Source organism: Urocitellus parryii, chromosome 1 (assembly GCF_045843805.1).
Source record: "Urocitellus parryii isolate mUroPar1 chromosome 1, mUroPar1.hap1, whole genome shotgun sequence".
Classification (NCBI taxonomy): domain Eukaryota; kingdom Metazoa; phylum Chordata; class Mammalia; order Rodentia; family Sciuridae; genus Urocitellus; species Urocitellus parryii.
Genome location: NC_135531.1, coordinates 216,192,157 through 216,219,719, shown reverse-complemented (window position 1 = coordinate 216,219,719; position 27,563 = coordinate 216,192,157). Strand labels below are relative to the sequence as shown.

General features: G+C 33.2%; 1 protein-coding gene across 2 annotated transcripts in view; it reads left to right on the top strand.

The window, feature by feature from the left end:
* Kcnh7 (potassium voltage-gated channel subfamily H member 7) overlaps positions 1 to 27,563 on the top strand; it is a 457,046-nt gene that overhangs the window by 405,148 nt on the left and 24,335 nt on the right. For both annotated transcript variants that reach the window (XM_026393098.2, XM_026393099.2), the window contains exons 9-12: positions 2,076 to 2,275; positions 20,881 to 21,133; positions 24,052 to 24,257; positions 26,049 to 26,148. In XM_026393098.2, coding sequence (XP_026248883.2) covers positions 2,076 to 2,275; positions 20,881 to 21,133; positions 24,052 to 24,257; positions 26,049 to 26,148 — 759 coding nt within the window. The remainder of the gene's footprint in view (positions 1 to 2,075; positions 2,276 to 20,880; positions 21,134 to 24,051; positions 24,258 to 26,048; positions 26,149 to 27,563) is intronic.

Sequence of the window (27,563 nt, the reverse complement as noted above, 5' to 3'; positions counted from 1 at the left end):
AATTTAGGGCTGCTGATGCTTCTTATGGAAGGTATACCCTAAACAACTGATCTGCCTTAGAGAGAATTAATGTCTCTTTCACAGGCTAACTCAGCTAGAGATCTCCTGGATTAGTCTGGATTTCCAGAAAAGCAGATCAATAGATGACAGATAAATAGATACAGAGATACCTAGAATTATTATAAAGAATTGTCCTAAGCATTTATGGTGGAGAAACAGTGGTATAATTTCATTCTGAGTCTGGGTACAAGTCCAAAGCAAGAGAAGACTTATTTCCCAACACAGACATGCAGGCAGAGAGTGAGTTCTCCCTTATTTTGTCATTTTGTTCTGTTCACATGGATAAGATGAGGCCCACCCTGAGTGGGGAGTTCAGTCTGCTTCACTTGTCTACTGATTCAAAAATTAATTTCGCCGGCACGTTGGTGCATACCTGTAATCCCAGCAGCTCCAAAGGTTGAGACAGGAGGATCCTGAGTTCAAAGCCAACCTCACCAAAAGCAAGGCACTAAGCAACTCAGTGAGAACCTGTCTCTAAATAAAATACAAAAAAGGACTAGGGATGGGGCTTAGTTTGAGTGCCCCTGAGTTCAATCCCCAACACCAAAAAAATACAAAATAACAACAACAAATAGTTAATTTCAACCAAAAACACCTTCACAGACTCACCCAGAGTAATATTTAACCAGCTTATCTAAGCACACTGAGGCCTAGCCAAATTAACAAAATTAAACCTTGTATCTCCTCAGTTTTCATCTCTTTAAATAAAAAATAAATAAATAAAAATTAAAGGGCTCCTCTTCTTTCCCAGGGATATTCTCTTGCTTTGGACTTCTATGACAAACAAGGAAGGTGAAAACCAAGCATAATATACAAATCATAAGATAAAAGCTGTGGAAAAAAGCAAATGCTCAAGAAACCATAATGCTGCTCTTACTGCTTTTCCCACAAGCACAGTATAGTGCTGTTCCAGTGCCTTACATACACATCAGCTCCAGGCTCCTGACAGATGCCCAAAGATATATATGTATACCTGTACCTAAATATGTATACACACACACACACACACACACACACACACACACACACACTCTGTACCTAAATTATACACACACACACACACACACACACACACACACACACTGTACCTAAATCACCTGGTATATATCATACACCAGGTGATTTAGGTACAGAGTATTTCATTTTTAGGATCATTCTAAGTTAAAAACAAATACTACAAGGAAAAAGGAAAATACACAAAGACCTTATTTTAAATCCTAAAGATTTAGCCCAAGAAGTACTAATGAGGGTATTTTACCTAAGTACTGAAAATATTGCAAGGGATAAAATAACACTTTCTTCCTATATGTAAAAGAACAAGAATGTATTCTATTTTTTTCTTAAAAATTAAACTATATGCATTTTCTAAGCCAGAGATATATTATTATGCAAAGAAACTGTGAATGTGAATTAGAATAAATTAAAAATCATATACAAATTAACACTCTAAAGAAACTTTGGTCTTCTTTTAAAAATTAGTCATTACTCAGAAAATCCAAAGTTTTAAAAATAACCTTAAAATTTATAACAGACCTCTACTACTACAAGGTTAGATTTGAGGCTAAGAGGCAGAGATGTCACAATTTTAAAATTAATATTTAACTTTGATTCAAAAAGTGTTTTATAAATCCCTAAAAGATGTTTTTTCCCATGAATAATTTTTTCAGAAAAAAATATTATAGTGAGCCATAGCATGCCTTACTAAAAATAATCAAATGCTATATTCCAAACCCATTGCATCTCTAGTCAATGCTCTTGATCACAAGCTCATATTATTTAAAAAAAATTGTATTTGTACTTTAATTTAGAATCCATGTTGAGTTTTAATACTTTCCCTCTCTATTTATACCATTAAAATTATAAAAATTTCAAGTGTTACTAGTTTAATTTTTTTGCACATGGGCCAGTGGTAAATCTGCATAACTGGGCTGGCTGACATGATCAAAATCTACATGATTGAGAAGATATACACATGTGTAGTGTTCCCCCATAACTTTGTTTTTTATCCAATCCAGCACTAATGTATGCAAGCATTTTTGGGAATGTTTCTGCAATTATCCAAAGACTGTACTCGGGAACTGCCAGGTACCACATGCAGATGCTACGAGTAAAAGAGTTCATTCGTTTTCACCAAATCCCCAACCCTCTGAGGCAACGGCTTGAAGAGTATTTCCAGCATGCATGGACTTACACCAATGGCATTGACATGAACATGGTATGTATTTCTGTTTCCCAAAATAGTGCTACAGGCATTAGAGCTATAGCCAAAATGAAAAAGCCAGTCTCACCAGCTTTGAATCCCTTGCTTTTGTTTTCTTCTCTCAGATGTTTATTTTCTCCCCTGGAGATAGTGTCTCATTCTCAATTCATGGCATTGCATGGTGCTATATCTAGTTATACTGTGTGGCAAAGGCATTATAACATGATGCAAACTGATATAACTGTGTGTTGTAGAGTTCCCACTTCTGGTTAGAGAAAGTCTTGCTTTAGCTGGGACTTGGACTTTCAAAATATGGCCTAATTGTCAGCACCCAAAAAAGTAGCTGAACCCATGTGAAATTAAAATTTGGCAAGTAAACTGTAACAATGTCCCCAAACAGAGATCCGAGGTTAAATAAAACATTTTAAAAAGTAGAACATTTAAAATTTTTTAGGAAAGATTAGGAAACTTAAGCATGTTAAAAGCATTTTCTGATAGGAAGTTTCATGCCACTTTCAACAACAATTTTTCTATATTTTGAAACAATTAACGATGTGCCCTTTTAATGTACTTGCTTTAATGAATCTTTCATTTCAAGGGGAAAATATGGATTCCTTCATATATTTTAAACAAATTTGACACTAACAATTACTTATCACAACCCTACCTCCTGTTATCACTAATCAAAAATCAATATTTATCAGCCTGCTTTAAAGGGCCTTTTATTAGTAGGGAAAAATGCTAAAATTCTTTAATTGCTTTTTTGATTTTAGAAGATAATTGTTACAGATAAATTATACAACAAATCCAAAGTCAATGACATATCATTGAGCTATAGGAAAAAGATTAAAATTTGGAGCCTTCCCATCCAGCTAATCCTCCACTGGGCAAGGGCCCTATTTCTGAGAATTCTTTAGAAAATAAAATCACTGACATTTAATTATATCAATTTCATAATATAAATTTTAGTAAACGAAGCTACAGAATTTACATTGATTTTTTTGTGTATGTGACCAGCAAAATTTTAACCAAAAACCAAGTTTCAAAATTAGGAGTAATGGTGCAGGAAACATTGCAAATATTGCCCAATTTAAAGCACATTCATTGTCTGTGGATAAGTTTATCATAGCTGCATGCAATTTATTTGAGAAATAAAGAATATAACATTTTAAAACTTTTAATTTGAAGAAGTAATCAAGTTAGCACATTTCATACAAAACTGTAGCTTAATTCCATGAGTTATTTCCAATCATCCTAAAAGTTCATTGTGAAAAATTCATTTGATAAATTCTCCCAGGGGAACATTTTAATCTTGCAAGAAAGAACATTTATATATTATTCATGTATATATTTTCATCAGTATGATTGTTTAATAAAAGCATCAGTATTTAAAACTTATCTGGGAATCTCTACTGCTGGGTTGATGAAGCAGTGTCAAGAATTTTTAATCAAAATAAGTATCACTCAATTTTATTGTTCCACACTGCCAGATTATTTAAATAACAGTAGTAAAGCACTTATTTATTTTACCCCCCCCCATAAACTCTAATTTTATGACCATTTTTTTTGTGGTAAAGTCTACTTTGTGACAACTATTTACCTTTCATTGTTTTACTCTATTACCTATGAATATGGTTTATATACCACTTGCCTATTTACAATGTACTTATGAAAGATTTATCTCTTTCCTGTCTGCTTCACACCTTAACACATGGAATCACAACACCCACCGGTAAGAACAGGAGGTATTTATATCCAATTTAATTCTCGTGTAAATTGTGGAGAACACCCTTGTTATCTGTCAGGTTTAGAGCTTGTTAAATGATTTCCAATGTTAGCTTTGATCTTTTTTGCATGATGTAGCAGAGGAAATACAAAGCAAGAAACTGGGGAAGACAGTCTGGAAGAGGCCAAGTTCAGAATAGTTATTCTTAAACTTAACAACGACTTGACCTCTATCTAATATTTATATACAGTTTCCCATTCCCTGCAAAGATTTACTTCTCTGCCCCTGTTCCCACTCTGATAAAGGTTATGGGTATACGGTTTGCATTAGATAATTGTCATAAAGAAAATGTCATTCTATTTCATCACCCTCTATTTTCATGATGTAGGTGCTTTTCTTTCCTCTCATCTGCATGCCAGTATTACATGATCCTGGAGTGTGTGGGCTCTAAACCATGTGCCGCTGAGTCTTGCATGTGGTTTTGAGAACTTGACTTTGCACGAACTTCTCGTTTGTACACAGTGTCTACATTTCTCATTTTGTGACTGCAAAGTGAGTAAAAAAATCAAAGTTCAAGGTAACTGAAAACTCAGCAAATGGAAGATGCTTGCTTATTAAGCATGATAATGCAAAATAAAGTTGATTAGAGAAAACCAACTGTACTCCTAGTCTATTGAGAGGTTAAAAAATAAGTGGACTTTTTTTTTTAACCTCCAAAACCACATTGTTAAAATTCTTATATCATGTCAATTTATTGCTAACTAAGCTATAATTTAATAACAGTTGAAGGTAGTCTAGATTTATGTATTGTGATACATGAAAATACATCAAATTGTTGTATTTTGCATCAGCATTCCATGTTATTTCATTTAAGTATGACCTTAAATATAATTTCTCATAAAACATTTCAGGTCATTTTTACTGTTAGTCATGTCCAAATAAAGTACAGCATTTCTGAACACACTGTATTAATTGACTTAAAGTTATTTTCATTGCATAAAAAATAGGGAAAAATTGACCTAAAAAGTGTGGCCATTTGTGAAAGCAATTGCCAGAATGTTCCAAAACTGAAAAAATTCTGGGAACAATGATTCCTTTAATTGAACCAATGGTACAAAAGGAAAAGGGCCAGGATGATGAGGCCAGATTCTTAAGAGTCTGATTTCAGACTCTAAAGAATTATCTCAAAAATTAAAAATTATCTCAAAGATCTACACAGGTTAATTCTGAAAACCCCTTTTCTTTTTACCTGCAGAAAATTTACTAGTTAGGAATGAGGAGATGCTTTCTCAGGTTAGGACTGATGGCTTCTCAAGGAATTTCTCTAAATCAAAGCCATCTTTCTGACCCAGTCTGAAACTTTCTGAGGTTTGCCAACATTTAGTTACAATACTACTAAAATGATGAAAACAATCTTCCATGCCAGTATAGAATCAAGTGGTATCATGTCACACATAAGAGAACGAGGAAGAGTCTTGATGATTCATATATCCTTCTGGATGAAAGGAAGTAACCCATTTAAGACATAAATCACTTTGTAATTCAATATTATAATGGCATGGAAGAAAAGCCTCTATAAACATTTAATGGAGAATTTATTCCATACCAAAAAATACTGCCCAGAACCCTCACTGAGTAATGCCTGGATAATAGAAGAAAACACAGATAGGGAAGACCCAAATACAAGCTTTCAGTTGCCTCTAATCTTGGACAAGTCACTTTACCTCTTCTGCAATGTCATTAAACTTGTTATTATTTTCAAGTATTTTTAAAGCACAATATTCAGATATCGTAAATGTGTAAAGCCACTATCATGAGAATTTTTCTTCCTGAAGATGGAGTTTCTAGTCTATCTGCCACCCATCTCCTCCCTTCCTGCTGTGAGCATCTGGGTCTCCCTTGTGGAACATCTGCTTCTGCATGGAGTATTATTCCAAAATTACTGGACTAGGTGGGTGGCAGAATTGTTATGGCAGAGAACCAAGGAGAACATTTCAGGTAAAGACGAGCAAAATCATTGAGGCATATATGTGGAAGAATACAAAGCAGAGTTTGACAAATCATCCAGATGAAACTTTATTTACTTATTTTTTTAGAAAGAAAGAAGAATAATTGATTGGGGTTTTTAGCCTGGGGCAATTATAGATGAAATTTTGAAAGGCAGACATAGAAAGGAGTCAGAAAAAGAGCCTAATAAAAGGGATAAATTATTCAACAGTGTGGATAGAAAAGTTTTCTCTGAAGACCAACAGGGAAGACATGGGAAAAGGTGAAGATATTGGCATAGAGAGAAAACAACTCTTGTACTCCATGTCAAGCCGGAAGTAGATAGGTACCTGAGAAAGAGTTAAGTATGGGACAGGTGTAGAACTGAAAAGGGGAGGAATTTTTGAGATTTCAATCAAGAAACAACATAATAGGTTAAAAATACATAGAATCACAGTGGTATTCTGAGTGACATGCTATACAGTTGTAATGAGCCCAACAGAGCCAATCAAGGTGGAAAAGAGAATAGTAAATGATATACTGCTTAATATAAATCCTTATTTCTTAGACATAATTTCCAAGGAGCATAACGAACATTAAATCTAATGTTGCTTTACTTTCACAACTCTTTCCTAGTTTCCCTGTTATCTGTCTCCATTAGTAATACAAACCTCATTTCTGCATCCATGATTTAGCTCTACTCCTTCAGAAACTTTGTTACACTCATTCTCTGCACATATGGAAATAACTTCGTCTATGCCAGACCTTCATATTTGGATCAGTGTGTGTTTTGGTACACCATAGTGAAATGTATTAGTAGGCTCTTTCAGTTATGTTCAATTCAGCAACTCAGATTAAAAACAATACTTGTCATAATAAATCCCACACTAATATTAAAGTAAAATTTACAAAATAGCCTGGTTCATTTTTAACACTATATTGTTTTTAATCCTCCTTGACTTGTTCTAAATATCCTTTATTATACTGAAGTCCATAAATATTGTTGATTTAAAAAAAAACTTGACTGATCAGGCCAAGGTATCAAAGGTCTTTAATAAATTTTTTTAAAAGGATGCCCTCACATCAGACTTATTTAAAAAGGGGATAGAAAATTGTCAAAAACTTGCATTTAAATTAAAATGACCCACAGGACTAGTAAAATCTTTTGGTTTTCTGTAAATAAATATCTACTTACCTTTTAGGAGTTGAATTTAAAAATTTTTGCACACTGCAATTGAGAGACTGTTTTTAATCTGCATTTTGATTGGTTGACAGGCGTTGCCTGGTTTTGTGGAAATTGGATAGATAGTAAAATTTTGCACAGATTAAGGAGTTCACTACTTTCACACAAATGGTCACTTTTTTGAGGGGGAGTTTGTGGTTGTTGATTTTGCTAGAGATAAAACTCAGGGCCTTATACATTCTAAGCAAGTACCTGACTATTAAGTCCTATCCCAAGCCCTAAATTTGTCACTCTTGATCACCTATTGTAGCCAACCCCAAACAATTGGTGCTTAAGAAAGGGCAAAGTTCACTTGCCCTTTTTATTTTACACAAAAGCTGCTTATCTTAAACTTTTAAAAACAAACAAATAGCAACCCCACAGAGAACCATCTGGAACTCCCTGACATGAACAATATCAAGCTAAAGACAAGATCTGATGTTTTGAAGTCACGAATGATACTTGCTCAGTCATTTTTCGAAAGTGATAATAATCACTTCATCCCGGTCTCCAACCACAATCAAGAAGGATTTATATACAGGTGGCATCATGCTGCTTCCACACAAAGTGAGAAAGTCTTTTTTCAGTGATGAGGTCTGACTTTTCATAACTCCTGAGCCAACAAAAGTAAAAACAGCATGACTTGGGGCTGGGCATATGATAAGCAGTCATTGCAGAAATCTGCTTAGGCACTGGACACATTCTGGCTTCAGTTTCTCCATCTATTGCAAGTCTTACTCTTGAAATAGTAGGAAGGTGGATATTATGTCTCAGACTGTTTTTAAACTCCTTAAAATAATGATCCTATTTGAACAGGAGTCCAACGTGCAATTTCTTATGCCAAAGGAGATGACATATTTTAAACTGCTTTCTTTGAAAAGCTAAGAGCAAGGGAGTAATTTAAACTCAATTCAATTTCAGTTCCCTTGTTCAACATAGAATAAATCAATCATAAACAATAGAAAAAGATCATCAAAGTTCACTTATAAAATATTCTTTGGAAATATGATTTTTTAAGAGTCTTTTAGTCTAAATCCTAGAGTAATCCAGAATTTCTCAAGCTTAATAGAATCAAGACACCACAATTTTCCCTAAAATAAAAGCCCAGTATTTTCTTCACTGGAAGACATACCCAGCAGACTGGAAATTTATATTAATAGATTTGTAAATATTTATCTATTATGTCAGGTTTCTTAGTATTTTTAAGGATTAAAGTAAGCAAAAGCCTTAAGGCATCAATAGCTCAAGAAATTTATATATATTTTAATTGCTTCTCTTGGTTTAAACATAGTCATGTGAATGAGAATGGATGGGAAAATATATAATTATTACAAATTATATGCTAGGTATATCTGTGGAACCTCTCTCAGTTAGCGTTTTGGCTCCTATTGGCCAGATGGCTCCAAAATGAACTCTGCATTTACCCTTTTTTATTGGTGGAAGAGTGTCCATCACCTTTGTTGGCACATTTTTAACCCTTCAGAGTTATGCTAAACTATTTATATTTACACTGAAATTCATTTTACACTCCAGTGGTAATGTTCTATAAGCATGCTCTACAACCCTTGTAGAACTAAAAAGTGTTGTGTTTAGAAATACCTAACTATAGTGGGAAGATAAGGCCAAGACTCACTCCACATCTGTATAATTATTTTACTTGAATAATTATTTATCTCTAGTCCTCACCCAATTCTGTACTGTGAATCACAGGAAATGAGGAAACTAGGAAAATGAGGTCCTGGCAGTATTTTTTATGATGGAACCTTTAACTCGGAGTCTGACTTCATCTGCTTTGCCTATGAGTTATTCTTAATATTTCACAGTAGATAACACCCACACTGATGTCAGAGCTTTATAATAAAACAGTTCCATTGATTAAATATCCAAAGAATGGAGGAGCATATGATGCCAGAAAAATAAAATGCTACAGGATACAGAATTTCGCAAGCAGAACTAATAAAAGGGAAATAAAAGTATATAGGCTTGTTTGGATAAAAGACATGGAGATATTCTTGAAGTAAAGCATAGGGGAGGCATATGCATAATGGTCAGAATCAAGACAAGCAAAACAGATACACATGCAACACACCCAGTAGTGACATGAATAGGTTTATACTACAGTTACACATCATTTAAAGGCCACTGTTCTTAAGAATGAGAAAGCATTATGTGGAATTTTAACTCAGTACATTTCTTTTCATTCTTACCCATCTTACCACACAGAATTTGGACCCATATATGCTTTTAATTTCCTATTGAACATAACAAATAGTTCCCATGAGAGTATGGCTTTTATACTAGCAATTCTTAGAAAGAAATTACTTTAATCATTGAAGAAAAATTAAAGGGAACAGTAAGACCTAACATTTATTCAAAGTGAAATTTTAGAATCACTGTAAGTAATCAAACAGTATAAGAACTTGTTTCAAAGTGATTTAAAATTACCTTAGACTTATACTCATAGATAACTCTCAAATATATCATAATATCTTGGTAACCACAGTCATTTCCTATTCTCTCTCTCTCTCTCTCTCTCTCTCTCTCTCTCTCTCTCTCACACACACACACACACACACACACACACATATCCCTACATGCCTACATATAGATTTTTACATGAATTAAATCATAACATCTGTGCTTTTTTATAAAAGGGAATTTCTTAAGCAATATTTAAAAGAGATATATATGAATGTATAATTATACATAGACACACACACACCCATAAAATTGCCAAGGATGACCTCAAATTTGTGATCCTCCTGCCTCAGCCTCTAAAGTAGCTGGATTAATTTGGGTTACAGGTATTCACCACCATACTTGGCTCTTACTAATACTTTTATTTTGTGTGTAGATTCCCATACAAGGTTTTCTGAGCTAAAGGTTGTATTTTTAATTTTAATAGCTCTTGTAAGATTATATTCCAATAGTGTTTCTTAATTTACATTACTACCAATGTTGGCATTTCCTCCTCTTCCCTTTACTGAAGTTCTTTTCAATTTTGCTGGTTTAAGGAATATGTGAGAAATAGTTGTCACTTTAATGGCATTTTCCTCGCTACAACTGAATTTGAGCATCCTTTTGAAAAATTTAAGTGACACTATATATAACACATAATATATGATATATACAGTAGATAGTATAGTGTCATTTGAATTTGTATTTTATGAATTACATATTCATGGCTATGTTATTTTTTATCTTTTTCTTATTTTACAAGAACACTTTGTAAATTATATATATACATATATTAATGTTTTATCTGTGATCTACATTATAAATTGTTCTTTTCAATATGTTGATTCTATTTAACAGATCTTTTGAATAAAAAAATGTTGTGATTGTTTTTATTTTTAATATGATTCCATGAGTCAACTTTTATTATATGATTCAGGAATCCTTTCATATTTTATGAAGGCCCTACTATGTACATAAGTAGTCTCATAGATTTTCCTTAAAATTTTGTTATATGGAGAAGAAAACCTTATAATCTGAAATCTATTTTCTTAAATGATTTCTTTTACATGAATAGAAGTTAGCACTGGTGGGATTTATTACATAAGCCATTTTCCATTTAATTAAAATACTGTTATAGATTAAATTATAAGATATAATTGAGATACACATCTAGACTCTTAAGTCTGCTCAATTTGTCCATTTCTATTATAACAGTAATAGCTTATCCTTTGTGGCTATATACCGTGGCTTAATAGCTGATAACTTATTAATCTTATTTTTCTTTTTCTAGGCTATTTGAGAGCTTTTATTCTTCCACATAAAATAGATGATTATTTTTGTTCAATTGCAATATACTTCATGTTGAACTTTTGAGACAACCCAAAGATCAGATTGCTAAATCTGGCTTAAAAGAATAAAATATCATAACCAGTAACAAGATTTACAAATAATCTCAAAGATATTAAACATCATGAGGCATGAACATATAGACCTTTCTTCCCATATTAGTGTAAATTCTGGCTCAGATTAAACAAAGTATGTTAAAATTGATGTAAGTGATGATATAAAGTACATGATGATACAACACTTTAGCCAAAAGAAACTTATGATAATTAAGCACATTTTCTACTCTGTATATCACATAGCTCACATGACATTTTTCAGAAAATCTATAAATCTATTGACAAAAGGTTTGTATGGCATAAACAATTTAGACTAGATATATCTTGATGAAAACACTGCACAGATAGGAACTGCCCCAATAACAAATGCCTTAGTATGCTTATCAGGAACAGGTCACTAATGTTTGTCATTAGCTGGTTATTTTTTTTCCCCCAAGGTGTTCCTCAGGAAAAATACAGAATGAATTATAACCCTGTTATAATTTACTTTTTGTAAATTTTATGTTTATTTTTATAAATTTTGGAATTTCAGTGTTCAGTTCTTATGTTAGCTGCACATTAAAATGATCTGAAATATTTTGAACAAATCTCATTGCTTCATAAAAATTGCTTACAGCAAATTTTGAGCATCAGTTTTTTGTATGACTACTCTAATATGTAGCAAGGGACAGAATCAGTGATTTATGACTTAAAAAATAAGCTTACCTTCCATAAGTTTTATCATTTTCTTCCCAGAAACTCTCACCTTTATTATTAAAATTATCATTAAAATTTGTATAGCTTAGTTCATCAAACGAAAAATTCCATAAATTTCTTCTTTTACCTAGTTATGAATAATATGGAGTTAAAAAAAAAAGCAAACCTATGTTCTTTCCAACCACCTAAACAAATTGCATCATTCTGACAGGATTTTTTTTTCTTCTTTAGCTTGGTTCTCTTTAGTTTGCTTTGATTTGCTTTGAGGGGAGTTCTCTTAAAGATTTAATAATCAGAAAAAGGAAATAAATTCATCATTTAAAAAAGATAACCATTTATTAGCTTTTTAATTCACTAGAAACTCCAAAATAATTTTAATAAAAATGGCTTCACCATTATGACTAATATTTTTAAAATATCCTTACATTCTTGAAATAAATCTTATTTAAAAAGAGATTTTTAAAAAATATGTCTGATTTTACTGATTTGTAATTTTTTAGAATTTTGCATCAACTTCGCTACCATATTATAATGATTATAATATTATAATATATAATTTTGCATCAACATTACTGTAATATTATAATGATTATAATATTATAATGACCAATGGTTATATGGTCTTTAAACATTACAAAGGAAATGTAAAATCATTTGGTTCTGGTAATTTTAATAGTAGTCACCATTCCTACTCTAATGTGTTAATTATTCTACTTTAGGTGATATTGGTAATTTCTGTCTTGTCAAAAATTCATCCATTTCATTTCAGCTTTCAAAGATTTTTGCATGTAGGTTTCTCTTATACTACATTTATCTTTTCTGCTTCAGCACACACATCTGCTATCTCACTCCCAAACTTGTATATTTTTGTGCTTTCTTCTTTCCTTAAACAGCTTGTAGAAAGATTAACATATTTTTATTGTGTCTTTCTTTCTTTTTAATATTTAATTGATTTTATTTTTTAAATACATGACAGTGTAATGCATTACAATTCTTATTACACATTTAGAGCACATTTTTTCATATCTCTGTTTGTATATAAAATATGTTCACACCAATTCATGTCTTCATATATGTATTTTGGATAATGATGTCCATCACATTCCACTATCATGGCTAAACTCCTGCCCTCTCCCCTCCTCTGCCACCCCTCTGCCCTACCTAGAGTACGTCTATTCCTCCCATGCTCCCCATCCCTACCCCATTATGAATCAGTCACCTTATATCAGAGAAAACATTCAGCATTTGTTTTTTGGGAATTGGCTAACTTCACTTGGCTTATTTTTTATTTTTGCCACTATTCTTTTCTTTTTTGGCTTGTGCTTTCAATAATTTCCCATTTCATATTTTGGATTATCCTATTATTTACTTATCCTATTATTTTTAAAGACTTTTAATATTAAGGTATTTCATCGTTTACATCTATATTTTCTAATAATAAAGAAAATGAAAATAGACATTTTTCTTTAAATAGAAATTTCTCTATAGTTCCACAGGTTTTGATATGAAATGTTCCCCTTTATTACTTTCCAAAGTGTTTCTTCTTTAATCAAAAGATTATCATATTATGGTTCCTGTTTACAAGTACTTCTGATTTTGTAGACAATTTTTGGATTTTTTCTCTCTTTTTGGATTATAATTAGAGTTTATGGACTAAAGTATTTCTATTTTTCAAGTACATAAGAGCCCACATCTAATTTAGATATCTTAAAATTAACTTTCCATTATAAAACATTTTTAAAGATTTCAGCTTCCCATTATTGGGAAGGAATACATTTCCTTTCTTTTTGCAAACTGTTATTGTTTTATGTATTATATGATTGAATTGTGTAACTTCACTACACAGCTGGCCTAAATAGGTACTTAAACATATAAAAGATGTATTACAATATTGGTGGAAGCAGAAATGTAGAGCTACAACTGTACCTGGAATCTTCAGAGAACCAAGTAATAAGCAATACAATTATGGGGTGGGGGCATTATTGGGTGAAGGAAGACAACCTTCTATTTTGAAAGCTTTTACCATTTTTTTTTTAAAAATGAACAATAACAGATATAGCTATTGCTTTTCATAGAAAACAACTGCATTTATTTTTGTTTAGCCTTAAATTTTCTTTTCCTTATTTTCTTTTTGTTGTTGTTTGTTTGTTTTGTTTTGTTTTGGCACAGGGAATTGAACCCAGGGCACTTTACCAATGATCTACATCCCCAGCACCACTGCCCCCATCCCTTTTTAAATTTTGAGATAAGTTCTAAGTGGTGATGCTGGCCTTGAACTTTCCATCCTCTTGTCTCAGCCTCCCAAGACACTGAGATTACAGGTGTGTGCCATTGCACACAACTTGCCTTAAATTTTCTGATGAACAAATACCCCAACAAGTAAAAAACCAACAAATGAAGTAAACAGGAAACATTTTTTGATTCTCTATACTGTTAGAAACTTTAGAAATTCAACTTAATGGACATCTACGGCAAGTCAAAATAGTTGAAGAATCTCTGGACTAAGTTTGGAATCATAGTTCTTTCACAAATAAAATCCCTTAATGTATTGTGGTATTGTGACTTGGCTTTAACATTTGAAAAATGGGCTGAATGCTACTCTTCATTTCTCATAAAATTTAATGATTCAAGCAAAACAAAAATCATTCTAAAATATGATGCATGAGAAATGTTTCTGGAATCATCAAATCATCTCAAATTTGAGATACTGTTTTAAGTTAAAGGTGATATTTTAAAACATTCTTTTTATCACTTGGCAGAGGGCACTTTCTTTCTTACTCTATAAACAAGCTCAAGTCATCTATAATCTATTAATTTGGAAAGAACTATTTGCAAACATCTACCTGAGCCCCCTGTAGTCATATTCTGTTCATCCTTTCCACTACCAACTCTCTCAATTAATTGAGTAGGGATAAAGAGGAGAGATCCTGAAACTGTTCCTCCAATGCTGATCCCTCCTATTCACCTTAAAACCATAATGGTTTCCAAGGTTTCCCCTGAGATCTCATTTCAGAAATTCTGAGGCACCCTTTTTTAAGTCTGGCTTTTGCTGAATTAGCAGAAGGACTTCAGAGCCTGGGTAACTAGGACATGTGTGTAAAAGCAATAAATCACATCAGCCCACACAGCATTGCCCACACTCTGATTTGTTCTTACCCTAATTTGAATCAGTTTAAAGTTTACATTGCCTTCTGAAAAGAAGTAAATATGTCACAGTTATGCTTTTAGCTGGAGTTGTGGAAAAGGAAGGGGAAGATGTAGGAAGGATTTCTTTTCATTTTACAAGGAACCTTTACTAGTACCAAAACCAGTTCAGGATTCATGTTCTCATTATCCATGTCCTTGTATGATGGAGTTTTGTTCTCCCATATGCTTTATTTTCTAAGTGATATAAACTTTATGCTAAATGTTGATAATTTATATCCAAAAATTTATTTTCTCAGTGTTTATAAATATTCCCACAGTCGTGTATTTCACAATACTCTACTTTCCCAACAATATATCCAGACACAATGGCCTTATACAATAAAATAAGTTCTTATTCTTACCGGCTGCATGAAGCTAAAATAAGAAAGTAGATGCTGAAGCAATTTAAGCTTCAACTAGGGTAAAATGTATATGTGGGGTTAAAACTTCTTACAGAGGCCACCCGTTATAGTCAGTGGCTAAAATGTAGTATAAACATGAAATCACCAAGGACACATGAAATATATGTGTTATTTCTTAATGCCTAACCATAGAAATAAATATGATCTGGAATTATATAGAAATAACACAATCCATGCTGTTAGGACATTTCTGTTAACTTCTACAAATGGAAAAAAGTAAGCTTCCTAGTCTTACAAGTGCTAAAGATTTATCAAAAGAAATCAATGATTCTATCAGAATCAGGAAATGCTATAAAATATTAAAACCGTACTGTAAGGCAGAGCTTAAGACTTAATATATTACTTGCATAATCTATTTGATAATCATGCTTAAGGTTTAGTGCTTCACAGGGAGTGTTAATTTGTGTTTTGATTGATCCTAATTTGTCAAGATTTAAGTACATTTAATGACCCAGAGAATTTCCCTAGAAAATTTCCTAATGACAGTTAACACAGCCACCAAAGTTGTACATATGATTAATCTGCTATTTAGGGGAACCATTTGCCACACTCTGACTGTCTTTCTAAATGTGCTCTGTTCTGCCTGCCTCTGGGAAATTTCCCCTTTATAGCTACATTAAACGAAAGGAATAAAAAACATTATTACAACATAAACCAACTTTCTATACTATCAGGCTATGAGATATATACTAGAGAATACATTTTGATTTATTTCAAAACAAATACAATACTATGAAAGAAACCTAGAGAGGGTTTTGGTAAAAATTCAACTATTGGCACTCTTCCAAACACAATCTAGAAAGTGTACCCACCATGAAAGAGTATTTTGTAATCAGGCTGAGAAACAGAAAATATTGAATATTGTGTCTTAAATTTGAGGAAAGAATAACAGCTTATTTTCAATATATTGTGAATATTTAACTTTTTTAGAAATCCTTTTCTATCAGCAGCCAGGTAAATTTTTTTTTTTAAATATTTATTTTTCAGTTTTCGGTGGACACACATCTTTATTTTTTTTTGTGCTCATTAACACATTTTATTTTTTTTTTATTATTGGTCTTTCAAAATATTACATAGTTCTTAATACATCATATTACACGGTTTGGTTCAAGTGAGTTATGAACTCCCAATTTTACCCCGTATACAGATTGCTGAATCACATCAGTTACCCTTCCATTGATTGACATATTGCCTTTCTAGTGTCTGATGTATTCTGCTGTCTGTCCTATTTTCTATTATCCCCCCTCCCCTCCCCTCCCCTCCCCTTTTCTCTCTCTACCCCTTCTACTGTAAATCATTTCTTCCATTTGTATTATCTTGTCTTACCCCTCCTTTCCTCTTATATGTCATTTTGTATAACCCTGGGGATCGCCTTCCATTTCCATGCGATTCCCCTTCTCACTCCCTTTCCCTCCCACCTCTCATCCCTGTTTAATGTAAATTTGATTAAGGAAATAAATACCTCTTTTTTCTTCTTGAAATGTGAGATAATAAAGACATGTCCAAAACAGAAAAAGAATCCACTAATTATAATATTTCTCTGATCAGATGCCACTGATTAAAAATCAGACATAGTTTTTAAATTAGATCTGTCATATGCCTGAGTTAAACTTCTTTTTCATTAGTGCCCCAATAAATAAAATAGGTAGCATAATTTTTTTATTAGTATAAATTTATAAACTTATATTTTAGGGTTTATTGATTAAAAAGTTAATGAGACACACACTTCAATTAATATATTTTATCAAGTTAGATGTTTCAGGCTTACATTAACTTCAGCATTCATTCATTCCTAAATATTTTTGATTGTTTTTCAGTATACATAAAATTTTAATTTGCACACTACTTAATTGCCAATAGTAATTTTATGCCACTGTGTGTCAGCATACTTAGCTTTTAGAGAAGTTCAACATGACGTTGAGTACTTCTGAATTAATGTTTGGTAGCTGTTTATTATGTAATCATTTTATTCCCCCTTTGTTTTATGTGACTCCTTTAATGAGTGTTGTTTGATTTATGTATGCTATCTTGCTTCATTGTTATTGTTGGGTTGTTCATATTCAAATGTCTTTAAACTGGGGTTCATATAATACTAAACTAGTTGAATGTTATCTCTTACTGAGTTTCTATTAAGTGACTGATGTAACTAAATTAAGAATATTTCAGAGAAAATTAGTGTAGAGCTAACACCACACAAGCATTCCTTAATCTATATAAGCTCACGTGAGCTCTGTGTAACTTACCCCTGGAAACGAAGGCTGTATGACTCTTCCAATGTTAAGTAACCTTTTGCCATGGGTGTCACCTCTAATAGAATGAATGTAGTGAGCTGAGGACATTTAACAAAGAAATACTTTTGCATGTACCCGTAACGTTTTGTGGGTGATTTCAAGAATACTGGAATTCTAAGAACATATTTGTAAATTTATTTTCTTAACTGCATACTTTCAAAAAGGATTTAAGACAGTGAAAATCTAAGTGAAAGTAGCCAGGACTTTTAAGAAGGCAGAAATAGGAAACAAGAACACAGCGAGATGCAAGAAATCAGAGTTCTTAAATTGATGATACATGGAGCATAAAGCTTTTAAACTCTGCTGAGTCAATAGAAAACAAAACTAAGTGGAAAATTTCCTAACCAGGAAGACCAAAGAAAAAAAAAAAACTAGTAAGCTTTATATCACTCAATTTCCAGCAAAAGAGAACATACCAGTTCTTCAGGAACAATAAATTTGGGTGACAAAAAAAAAATGATGTCAAAGGTAAATCACTTATTAGCTATCTACTATGTATCGGATGGTTTATATACCTCATCATATCTAATTGTGGCAAAAATTCTGTGAAGTTGATGTAATCAATTTAATTTTAAAAAAGAAGCAACTGAGTAGGGCACAGTGGCACACACCTGTAATCCCAATGACTCAAGAGGCTGAGGCAGGAGGATCACATGTTCAAGGGTAGCCTGGGCAACTTAACAAGACTCTGTTACAAAAAAAATAAATAAATAAACAAATAAAAATAGGGTCAGGGATTAGTTCAGTGGTAGAGCATTCCTGAGTTACACATACACACACAGACACACACACACACACACCAAGGGAGAAAAAAAAAATGAGTCTGTGAGAAGTTAAGTAACTCAACCAATCATATAACTGGTAAGTGACAGAGCTAAGACTTTAGCTCATGCCTGACTCCATAGCTTATATAACACACTCAAAGAAATAAGGAACCTCATCTCCATATCATCTCTGCCTTCCAACTCAAAGCATGCTTACACGTATGTGTATACACACACACACACACACACACACACACACACTCTCAATTTTTTAAATTCTATAACCAGACTAATATACACAATGTGTCTTCAGGGAAAATGCCAGAAACAGCAGCTATATGCTCATTAATCTTATTCCAGTTTATAGTTACAACATATTTCCTCATTTATGTGAAGTATAAAAAAACCTTCTTGAACCTTATTACAACTGTGTCTTAAGAGAAAGATGAACATATCTAATTTGTTACTTGGTGTAACACTATTCATCTTTATTTGTGGTCATTTGTGAACAGTGGTGCTTCAGAGAGATGTAAATCATATGTGGAGGCCAGTTACTTAGAATATTTTTCTCCTATACAACGTTCAACTAAAGTGACATTTCAGAAAACAGTGTCCAAACTTAGTTCAAATCTAGTCTGGCAGCACAAGGATCCACTGTGGTAGTTTAGATGGTAAAAGGGATCAGTGACCTAGAGGATTGGTTCCATGAGAATAGCTAAGTTGATATAGGATTCCATCCAAGAGTGGGGGAAAAAATCCCTGACTTTGGATTCAAAATTGGCTAAAAGTAGGCAAGTCTCATTGGTGAGGTCTTCAGTCCAAGCAAGCAAATTGGGCAGAATCCAATAAAATAGAGCAAGACTGAGTTACTGGTCAGGGAAGAGTTTGCAGATGAGTGCCCAGGAACCCAGGAAGCCAGAGAAGGACTCCTTGCTTTTAGACCTGAACCAGGTGGAGAATCTTCAGGATGAAAGTATGAGTGGCATAGAGGTGGTTAAGCAGTTTCTTACAAATGGCATGCTATTTGTTGAGAACTTATGGCTAATTTCAAAGGCTCTTATTCATGGAAAAGAAACAGATGGGTGAAGTGACTTGCACAAGAGTCAACCTATGGCAATTCATAGCCAAAATTCATTTCCATGGCTTATCCTCTACCCATTTTTGTAGGTAACTCTATACAACAAAGAAAACAAGAGCAGACGATTATGACTGTTGGACTTTATACCTCTTAGTGATTCTTTCATGTTATATCACAATTACATTACATGATGATCCTATCAAAGTAGAATCTCTATAGCTGTTTGAATATTGAAAATATAAATAATTGTAAGTTTACTCAAATATGATTTAATTTGAAGTTCCTCTTTTGGCCAGATATATTTGAATTGCCTTAAAAACAATTCATGATTACTTTTAAATATAATATGCTATAATTAAAATAGCATACCAAAGTTGAACAAAAAAATCCCAAAATTGCATTATTCCACTATAAATTGCACTGTGTAATTCCCCCTCTTTCCATCTCAACACATACTATTTATACTGACAGGAGAAAGTCAACATAAAAATCAAAATCTGCATGTGACTCCTAAAATAGCAAGACACAAAAAAAGCAGGAGTTGAGTGTCTTCAACCCGTTGTATCCTGGGAATTTCATAAAAATAACAAAGTTTTATTCCATTCAAATTGAGTAGCACTTGTCACAAGATATTGTTTAATCCCTTCCACAAGTTTTAAATTAACCACTGAATACATTGTCAAAACAGTAGCACTTTAGAAGTTTATGTATGCACTGTAAATGCCTGCACAATTTCCATTTCTGGAAATTAAACTACACTTTTAAAGTATGTTTGCTCTTCTCCTTTCCTTTCTCTATTTTCAATGCTTATCAAAATATTTAATATTAATAATGTATATAGGAAACATAAATAGCCACATACTGTTAAACTAAGAGCACTCCCTGGTATATGACATTTGCAAATACCATGGCTATTCCAGGATCAACATTTTTAGTAATTATAACTCAGATATATCCCAGAGATGGCAATCTGAATTGACTTGAAATTCCTTCAGAAGGTTGATTATCTTTCTAGTTGTATTGCCTTTCATTAGTTATGTCTTATTAATTGTCACATTGCATTACATCTGTGCGCGGTATGATACTGAATAACATGATGCAGGGAGAAGAAGCAATGTGAAAAGTTGTAGGCATAACATTTTAATGAGACAGCATTTGTGTTGAGTCTGAATGCCTGCAGTTAATTCAGAGAAGGAGTATTTGAGTTAAAATTTCTGACATGTTTAGCAAACTTAGTATTCATTAAGGTAGGCGAGGTAGAATCATTGTAAGAACTCCTGTGTGACAATGACTACACCTGCAGTTCTGTGAGCAAGAAATGTATTTTATTTCAGGTTGAGGTACCTCATGCACTGGTAGTATGAAACTCTTTATTTTTTTTTCCTTCAGGTCCTAAAGGGTTTCCCAGAATGCTTACAAGCTGACATTTGTCTACATCTGAACCAGACTTTGCTACAAAACTGCAAAGCCTTTCGGGGGGCAAGCAAAGGTTGCCTTAGAGCTTTGGCAATGAAGTTCAAGACCACTCATGCACCTCCTGGAGACACCCTGGTTCACTGTGGGGATGTCCTCACTGCACTGTATTTCTTATCCAGAGGCTCCATTGAAATCCTTAAAGATGACATTGTGGTAGCTATTCTGGGTAAGTGTTTCAAAGCTGAATAGTGACAAATTCTGGTATTAGCTATTGCAATAAATAGTTTAAAATGATAGCTAAAAGGACCAATATACATTTTTATAAGGATTCTTAATTCTGGTCAGTAATTTTAAAGTTTTATTTAAAAAGTCCATTCAAATCAAGTTAACATTGCAGAAAATATATTTGCTTCACTGTCTCACTTTTTCTCCAATGTGTAAAAGCTTCCATGATTCTCTTGGGTTTTGGCACCTACTCTCATCTTTGAGGCCAAATGTATGAAAATAGTCAGCATTTTCCTTTTCATGTTAGACAATCTTGGCTTCATGCTTGATCCCTTAACATCTTAAAATAAAATATATAATGTTGTAGACATACTTGTCTGCATGTGCCAATGCCCTGTCATGAGCCAGGTTTACATTTTGATGAATTTCACATATTTACTATGTCAGTAGAAAAGAGAAGAGAACAGAAAGAAGCCAGAAACCTTAAACTTTAAGTCTCACTCTCCCCATGACAACACTGATCCCGAAGTCTGGGAAAACTTCATTTTTCCCTTCTTGATTAAATCCATCCCCATTTTAATAATGAGCATGAAATGCAGTGGTTTCCTGTCACCCAATTCATAATGTTCCTATATGATTGTTAGCTCCCAAAGGACAGGGATGTTATCTGGTTTCTCTTTTGTTGTGTAGAACCAGAGTATGGCACAGCAGATGATCTAAACACATGAAAGAAAATGTTTGAGTGGTCCCATATATATTTTAATAATTTTGTTAATATTTTCCTCAAACTGACCATGTATGCAATTTGGTTTCCTATCCAATAAGCAAAGACTAAAAACATTTTAAATCACTTCAAGGCCACACAATGAAGTTAGGATTGCGTAGCTTTGACCTTGGCAGCCTGTCCTGATATGTTGCCAGGGATGGTGCATGCTTCCTATGTTTCTATTCTTCAAAACAGCCAGCCATAGCTTCTGTGAAAAGGTAACAAGCTTTCTTGTATTATAAAATAATAATTACAGAGTGCTGCTAAGCTGTCAATGTGGCTTACTCTTTGCTCATTTATATCCATATAAACGAATTGAAATATAAAATCCATGCTAATTCAGTTCAGAGCTTTTTAAAAATATAATATCCATATTGAGCTCTCAAAACTAAATAATTTCAAGATATTCCCTTTTTCTTTTCCCATTTCCATGTAAGTCACCACCTAAAGTCCTCACAAATTATGATTATTCGTTTCATTTTTAAAAGACTGGTGAGTATGTATTTAAGCTATGGTTAATGCCTTCACTTCGATGTCATTTTTTTTTAATATGGTGAAGATATGCTATTTTGAGGATTTAGTGGTGGAGCTCGCCTAGCATGTGCAAGGCCCTGGGTTCAATCCTGAGCACCATATAAAAATAAATAAATAAATAATAAAGGTATTGTATCCAACTACAACTAAAAAAATAAGTATTTTTTTAAAAAAGACATGCTATTTTGACTTCTTCCCATTAAATTCTCATTTAAAATAAGAATATTACAGCATTTTTGACTAATTAGAATTTATTATGTAAAAGACTTTGATAGCTTCCTTAGTGGGATATACGTGAGTTAGCCACCAAAAACTAAAACAATATACACAGGAAGTTTTTTCTTAAATATGAAAAAAGCTTCAGGGTAGTTATAAGAAAGAACTATTTTATGTTTTCATTAATGATCTTACAAGTAATATATCATCAGGTGATCGATCTTTCAGTATTTGTTAAGTATATACATCACATAAGTACCTTGATGTTCAAAAACATACAAATGGCACAACATTTGGGGGAAATATTGTGAATAAAAGATTAAATCATCAGATGTAAAGACTTCAGATTTTGAAGTCAGAATGCATGGAATTTAGTCCTGGCTACTCTCTCCCTCCCTCTACTTCACCCAACTAAGTTGACCTTGGGCTAATCAGTTTACCTCTTTAATCCTCTTTCTGTATTAACAAAACTTGAATAATAATTACAAATTTCTTCCTGAAGTTTTTGGGGAATAAAACACAATAGTGCATCTAAGTATTTGATAGAGCTCCTGGTAACTACTTAGTTCTCAAAAACTATTTGTTGCTGTTGCTGTCATTTGTGTACTTATCATTGAGCAAGACTTTAAAAATCAGTTGGCATGTGTCTAGGCAGAAGTGATGGGAGGGCTCATCATTCAGAAGCCAGACACTGAATTAGCCCCAAGGTTTGCAGAAGAACAAAGACACACTTTCAGAACAAAGGCCATATGACAAAAAGCATCACTATTTATGTTGAGGAAATGTAACTAGAGATTTTAAATAATTGAACAAATTAATTAAGAGCAAATACAAAATAGTTCTTAAAGGAAACAAGGTATGTTCAGACTGCTCCCTAATCCTTGAAGGGTTGAAAGAGCTCCAGTATAAGCTCTTGTTGGCACCACCTCCAGGGACTCTCTGGACACACAAAGAATATAAATCTGACTCACTGTGGCCTTTCTCATATTCCTGGGTTAACAAAATCAGAGAAAATCTACTTGAAATTATCTTTTAAATGGTTTAGGGCAACACACTTCACTGAGCATACCTGAGTGGAGATACATTTGCTAAATTTAGATGCTTAACCAAAGAACCAAAACAAGAAAATGAAACAGATTCTATCAGGACCAGTGACAATTAGAAGCAAAATTCCTCTAGACAAATATATTATGGGTTGGGCAGCCAGTCCAATTGCCTTAACTTTGCTGGTCATGTATGTGTTCTGTGGGATCTTAGCTTTGAAATCTTTGGCTCGGGGCTTCATCATAGATCAGTGGTCCCATTCTATTTTTAAAAGGAAAACATTAAGTTTGATTCCTTTTTTCTCCCTTTTTTTTCTTTCTACTTTTTCTTTTGTTTTTTTCTTTTATTTTTTTTTTTAGGAAAAAATGATATATTTGGAGAAATGGTTCATCTTTATGCCAAACCTGGCAAGTCTAATGCAGATGTAAGAGCTCTCACATACTGTGACTTGCATAAGATTCAGCGGGAAGACTTGCTAGAGGTTTTGGACATGTATCCTGAGTTTTCTGATCACTTTCTAACAAACCTAGAGTTGACGTTCAACCTCAGGCATGAAAGTGCAAAGGTACATATTAACTATTTGTTTCTTTTTTTATTTCTGACATTTTTCTTATTATTGGATTGCACAAATACTTCTGAAAATAACCAAGCAAAAATTACGACAAAATTTTATGATTTGTGCATATTTAGAAAGAAACAGATGAATATTGGAATTCCTGAGTTACAGAGAAGGCATTTAGCTTAATTATTTTCAAATGTGTTGAATAATTTTAAGCAGATCAATTAAGTTTGACCTTGCAGGAATTCTTAGGTGACGTATTGGTTTAAAATACTCTTAGTTTACATTATGCCAATTATTTTTAAGAAAATCCTGGTTCCAGACTATTGAAAATCTTTTAAAAGAGTTTGTCTTATACAAAGGATAAAATATTCTTTCAGCTATTATTTATATCACATATCATTTACCACTTCTCAATAATAATGAAAAGATTTGCCTTATTCAAGTTTAGGTCCACATTAACAGAATTTCCAAATCACAGAAGTATAAGTTAATCAGGTTTTACAATAGATTCAAAATTAATTCCATAGAATAAATAATATATGGTCTAATAGAAATAAAATTTTAAATAAGTCTATACAGTAGTTAACCTAAAATGAATTTTGGGAGTACAGCTCTTAAGCTCTCAATTTCTTCAGCCCCCATCTCTTCCACTGTAAAAATGTGTCCTTATGAGCTATCATGAGCTTAATGCTGTTCTATGGTCATAGAATGTATATCGGTATCCACAATGTATTACCATGTTCATCCCCTGGCATCCTCTTCTCCCCCAAATCCTAAACCCCTACTCTAATTTTAAATATTTTTTTATCAGAAACCCAGTATTTGCCATTAAATACTTGCAGATATATTTATCTGCTCACTAGTATATTCTCAGGGGTGGGGGTGAAGATATTTATGTCAATATCTAGGTATTGAAATGTAGTAGATTTAATTCTCCCTGGAGTGATAGTCATCCCCAGGCGCTGTGAGAAATTTGAAAAGAAGCATCTTTTAAGTTAACCAGGGTGCCATTCAGAATCCTGATACATCTGCACAGATACTTGTCTCCTTTCAAAGCAATGAAAGATTAAAAAATATTTAGGAGGTAAAAGGTTCAAGTTACTAAGAGCATGTTTCCAATAATGGTTTTAATTCAGTACTTTGTACAATCACAAATGTCCCCAACCTCATTCTGGTTTTGTCTTGAAAAACAACAAATATCTGCCTTAGTTACTTATTTTTATAAAAGTTCAGGCAGCACCCAAATAAATTAAGTAGGAGCTTCCATATATTATAAAGATTACTCTCAGAGTGGGGAGGAGGAGCTGGGAACAAATATAATAAAGGACTCTCAGCATTCGTTCTCATATTTATTGTTGTGAAATTTAACTTGATGTTCATTAATGTAAATTAAATATTATAGGTAATTGAAACAAGTTTATACTTTTTATGTGTAGAAATAGAGACTAAGTATAGTTTTGAATTTTTTTGTCATTTTGACTCTACCAAGCTGCATAAAACACATCCCACATAAAGGAATATTTGTTTCAAAAGACTGCATCACCTCCAAACATGTCCAATAAATAATTTCTACTATGATTCCCCATCAGATGGTGAAATTGCTAGAATTATTCTAGCATTCTGTTTTATAATTTAAAGACAACTGTTAAGTAAACTATTGTAGCTGTTTGCCTGCAATCTAATAATTAAGACTCAAAGTGGTTCTGATGATATGAAATAGTGAAGAGTTCGCTGATAATGCACCATGTTCACGTCAAGTAAACTTCCATTTATCTTCATGTTCCATTAACAAAGGCTGATCTCTTACTACGATCACAATCCATGAATGATTCTGAAGGAGAAAATTGTAAACTGCGAAGGAGGAAATTGTCCTTTGAAAGTGAAGGAGAGAAAGGTAATTTACTCTGTTCCTAAAGTTTAAATCCAGAGCATGTGGTTATTAACTCTTCTTACTTAAATGCTCATTATAGTTCTGATTTCAAAAGTAATTCAGGCTTTAGGAGGACAAATACTTTGCTTTTTTTCAAAATCTAATGATATGGTTTCTGATTTTTTATCGATAGCTTCCTATTATGTGATTTAACAAAAGTGTCTGATATCTACAAGGACATGACAGATAAAGAAACAGAGCAGATTGATTAAAAAGCAGAAGTCATTTAAGAATAGTTGCAATAACTATGCCTTAGAGTTCTGAAAAGAGAGTTCTGGAAGGAAGACTCTTAGGTCAAGATCTCAATCTCCCCTCAGGCCCCACATGTATAAGACATGGATGAGGACAGAAAATGGTCCTCATCTTCCCTTGGGAAGGAGATGGCCCTAACTCAAATAATGACTACTGTCACAGGAATAAGTGCACCTTGGTGAAATGCAGATGGGGATAAACTTAAGTGTGCCTAGGAAGATGAGAGAAAGCTTTCATGCCCCCTCTGACTCCACAGACATTCTAGTCTTCACCTTATCTGGCCCCACAGTAGCATCTGGCATGATGACTCAGTTCCACTCCTTTTCTTAAATAATTTTCCTTGGTGTCTGTGACACTTTATTTGTCCTATTTTCTTTGTTCCCTCACTAACTCCATGAAGATAATTTCAGGATCATTGTCTGGTAATCCAATTCATCAGTTGTTAGAATTTCTTAAGACAGGGGCTGGAGATGTGGCTCAGCGGTGGCGCGCTTGCCTGGCATGCGTGCGGCCCGGGTTCGATCCTCAGCACCACATACCAACAAAGATGTTGTGTCTGCCGAGAACTAAAAAATAAATATTAAAAAAAAATTCTCTCTCTCTCTCTCTCTCTCTCTCTCTCTCTCTCTCCTCTCTCACTCTCTCTTAAAAAAAAAAAGAATTTCTTAAGACATTAGACTCTTGTCTTCTCATTCTACAACATTTTTCTTTCCCTGGGTTATCTCATTTATGCCTATTATTTAATTAGACCATCACAAAAGAGATGTGCATATTTATATCTTAATCACAGAGCATCTGATCTTCAATCCTGTATATCAAAATATCTACTAATCCATCTACTTCAGATCTCAAAGGCTACTCAAGCTCAACATTTCCTAAATTCAAGTAGAGATACATGTCTTCCCTTCCATATCTACACTTTTGCAAATGTCACTGCCAGCCAATCAATTATATGAACCAGATATCTAGGAGCAAAGCTCTCAACCTTTGTAGCAACTCTGGCAATAGGTCTTGTTATAGCTACCTCCAATAAATCTCCATTTAGTCTTCAAACCAGGTCTCCTTTTGGATCACTTTTTCCATCTCTGTAGTCATTATCCCATACCAAGGTACGACTATCTGCTCCC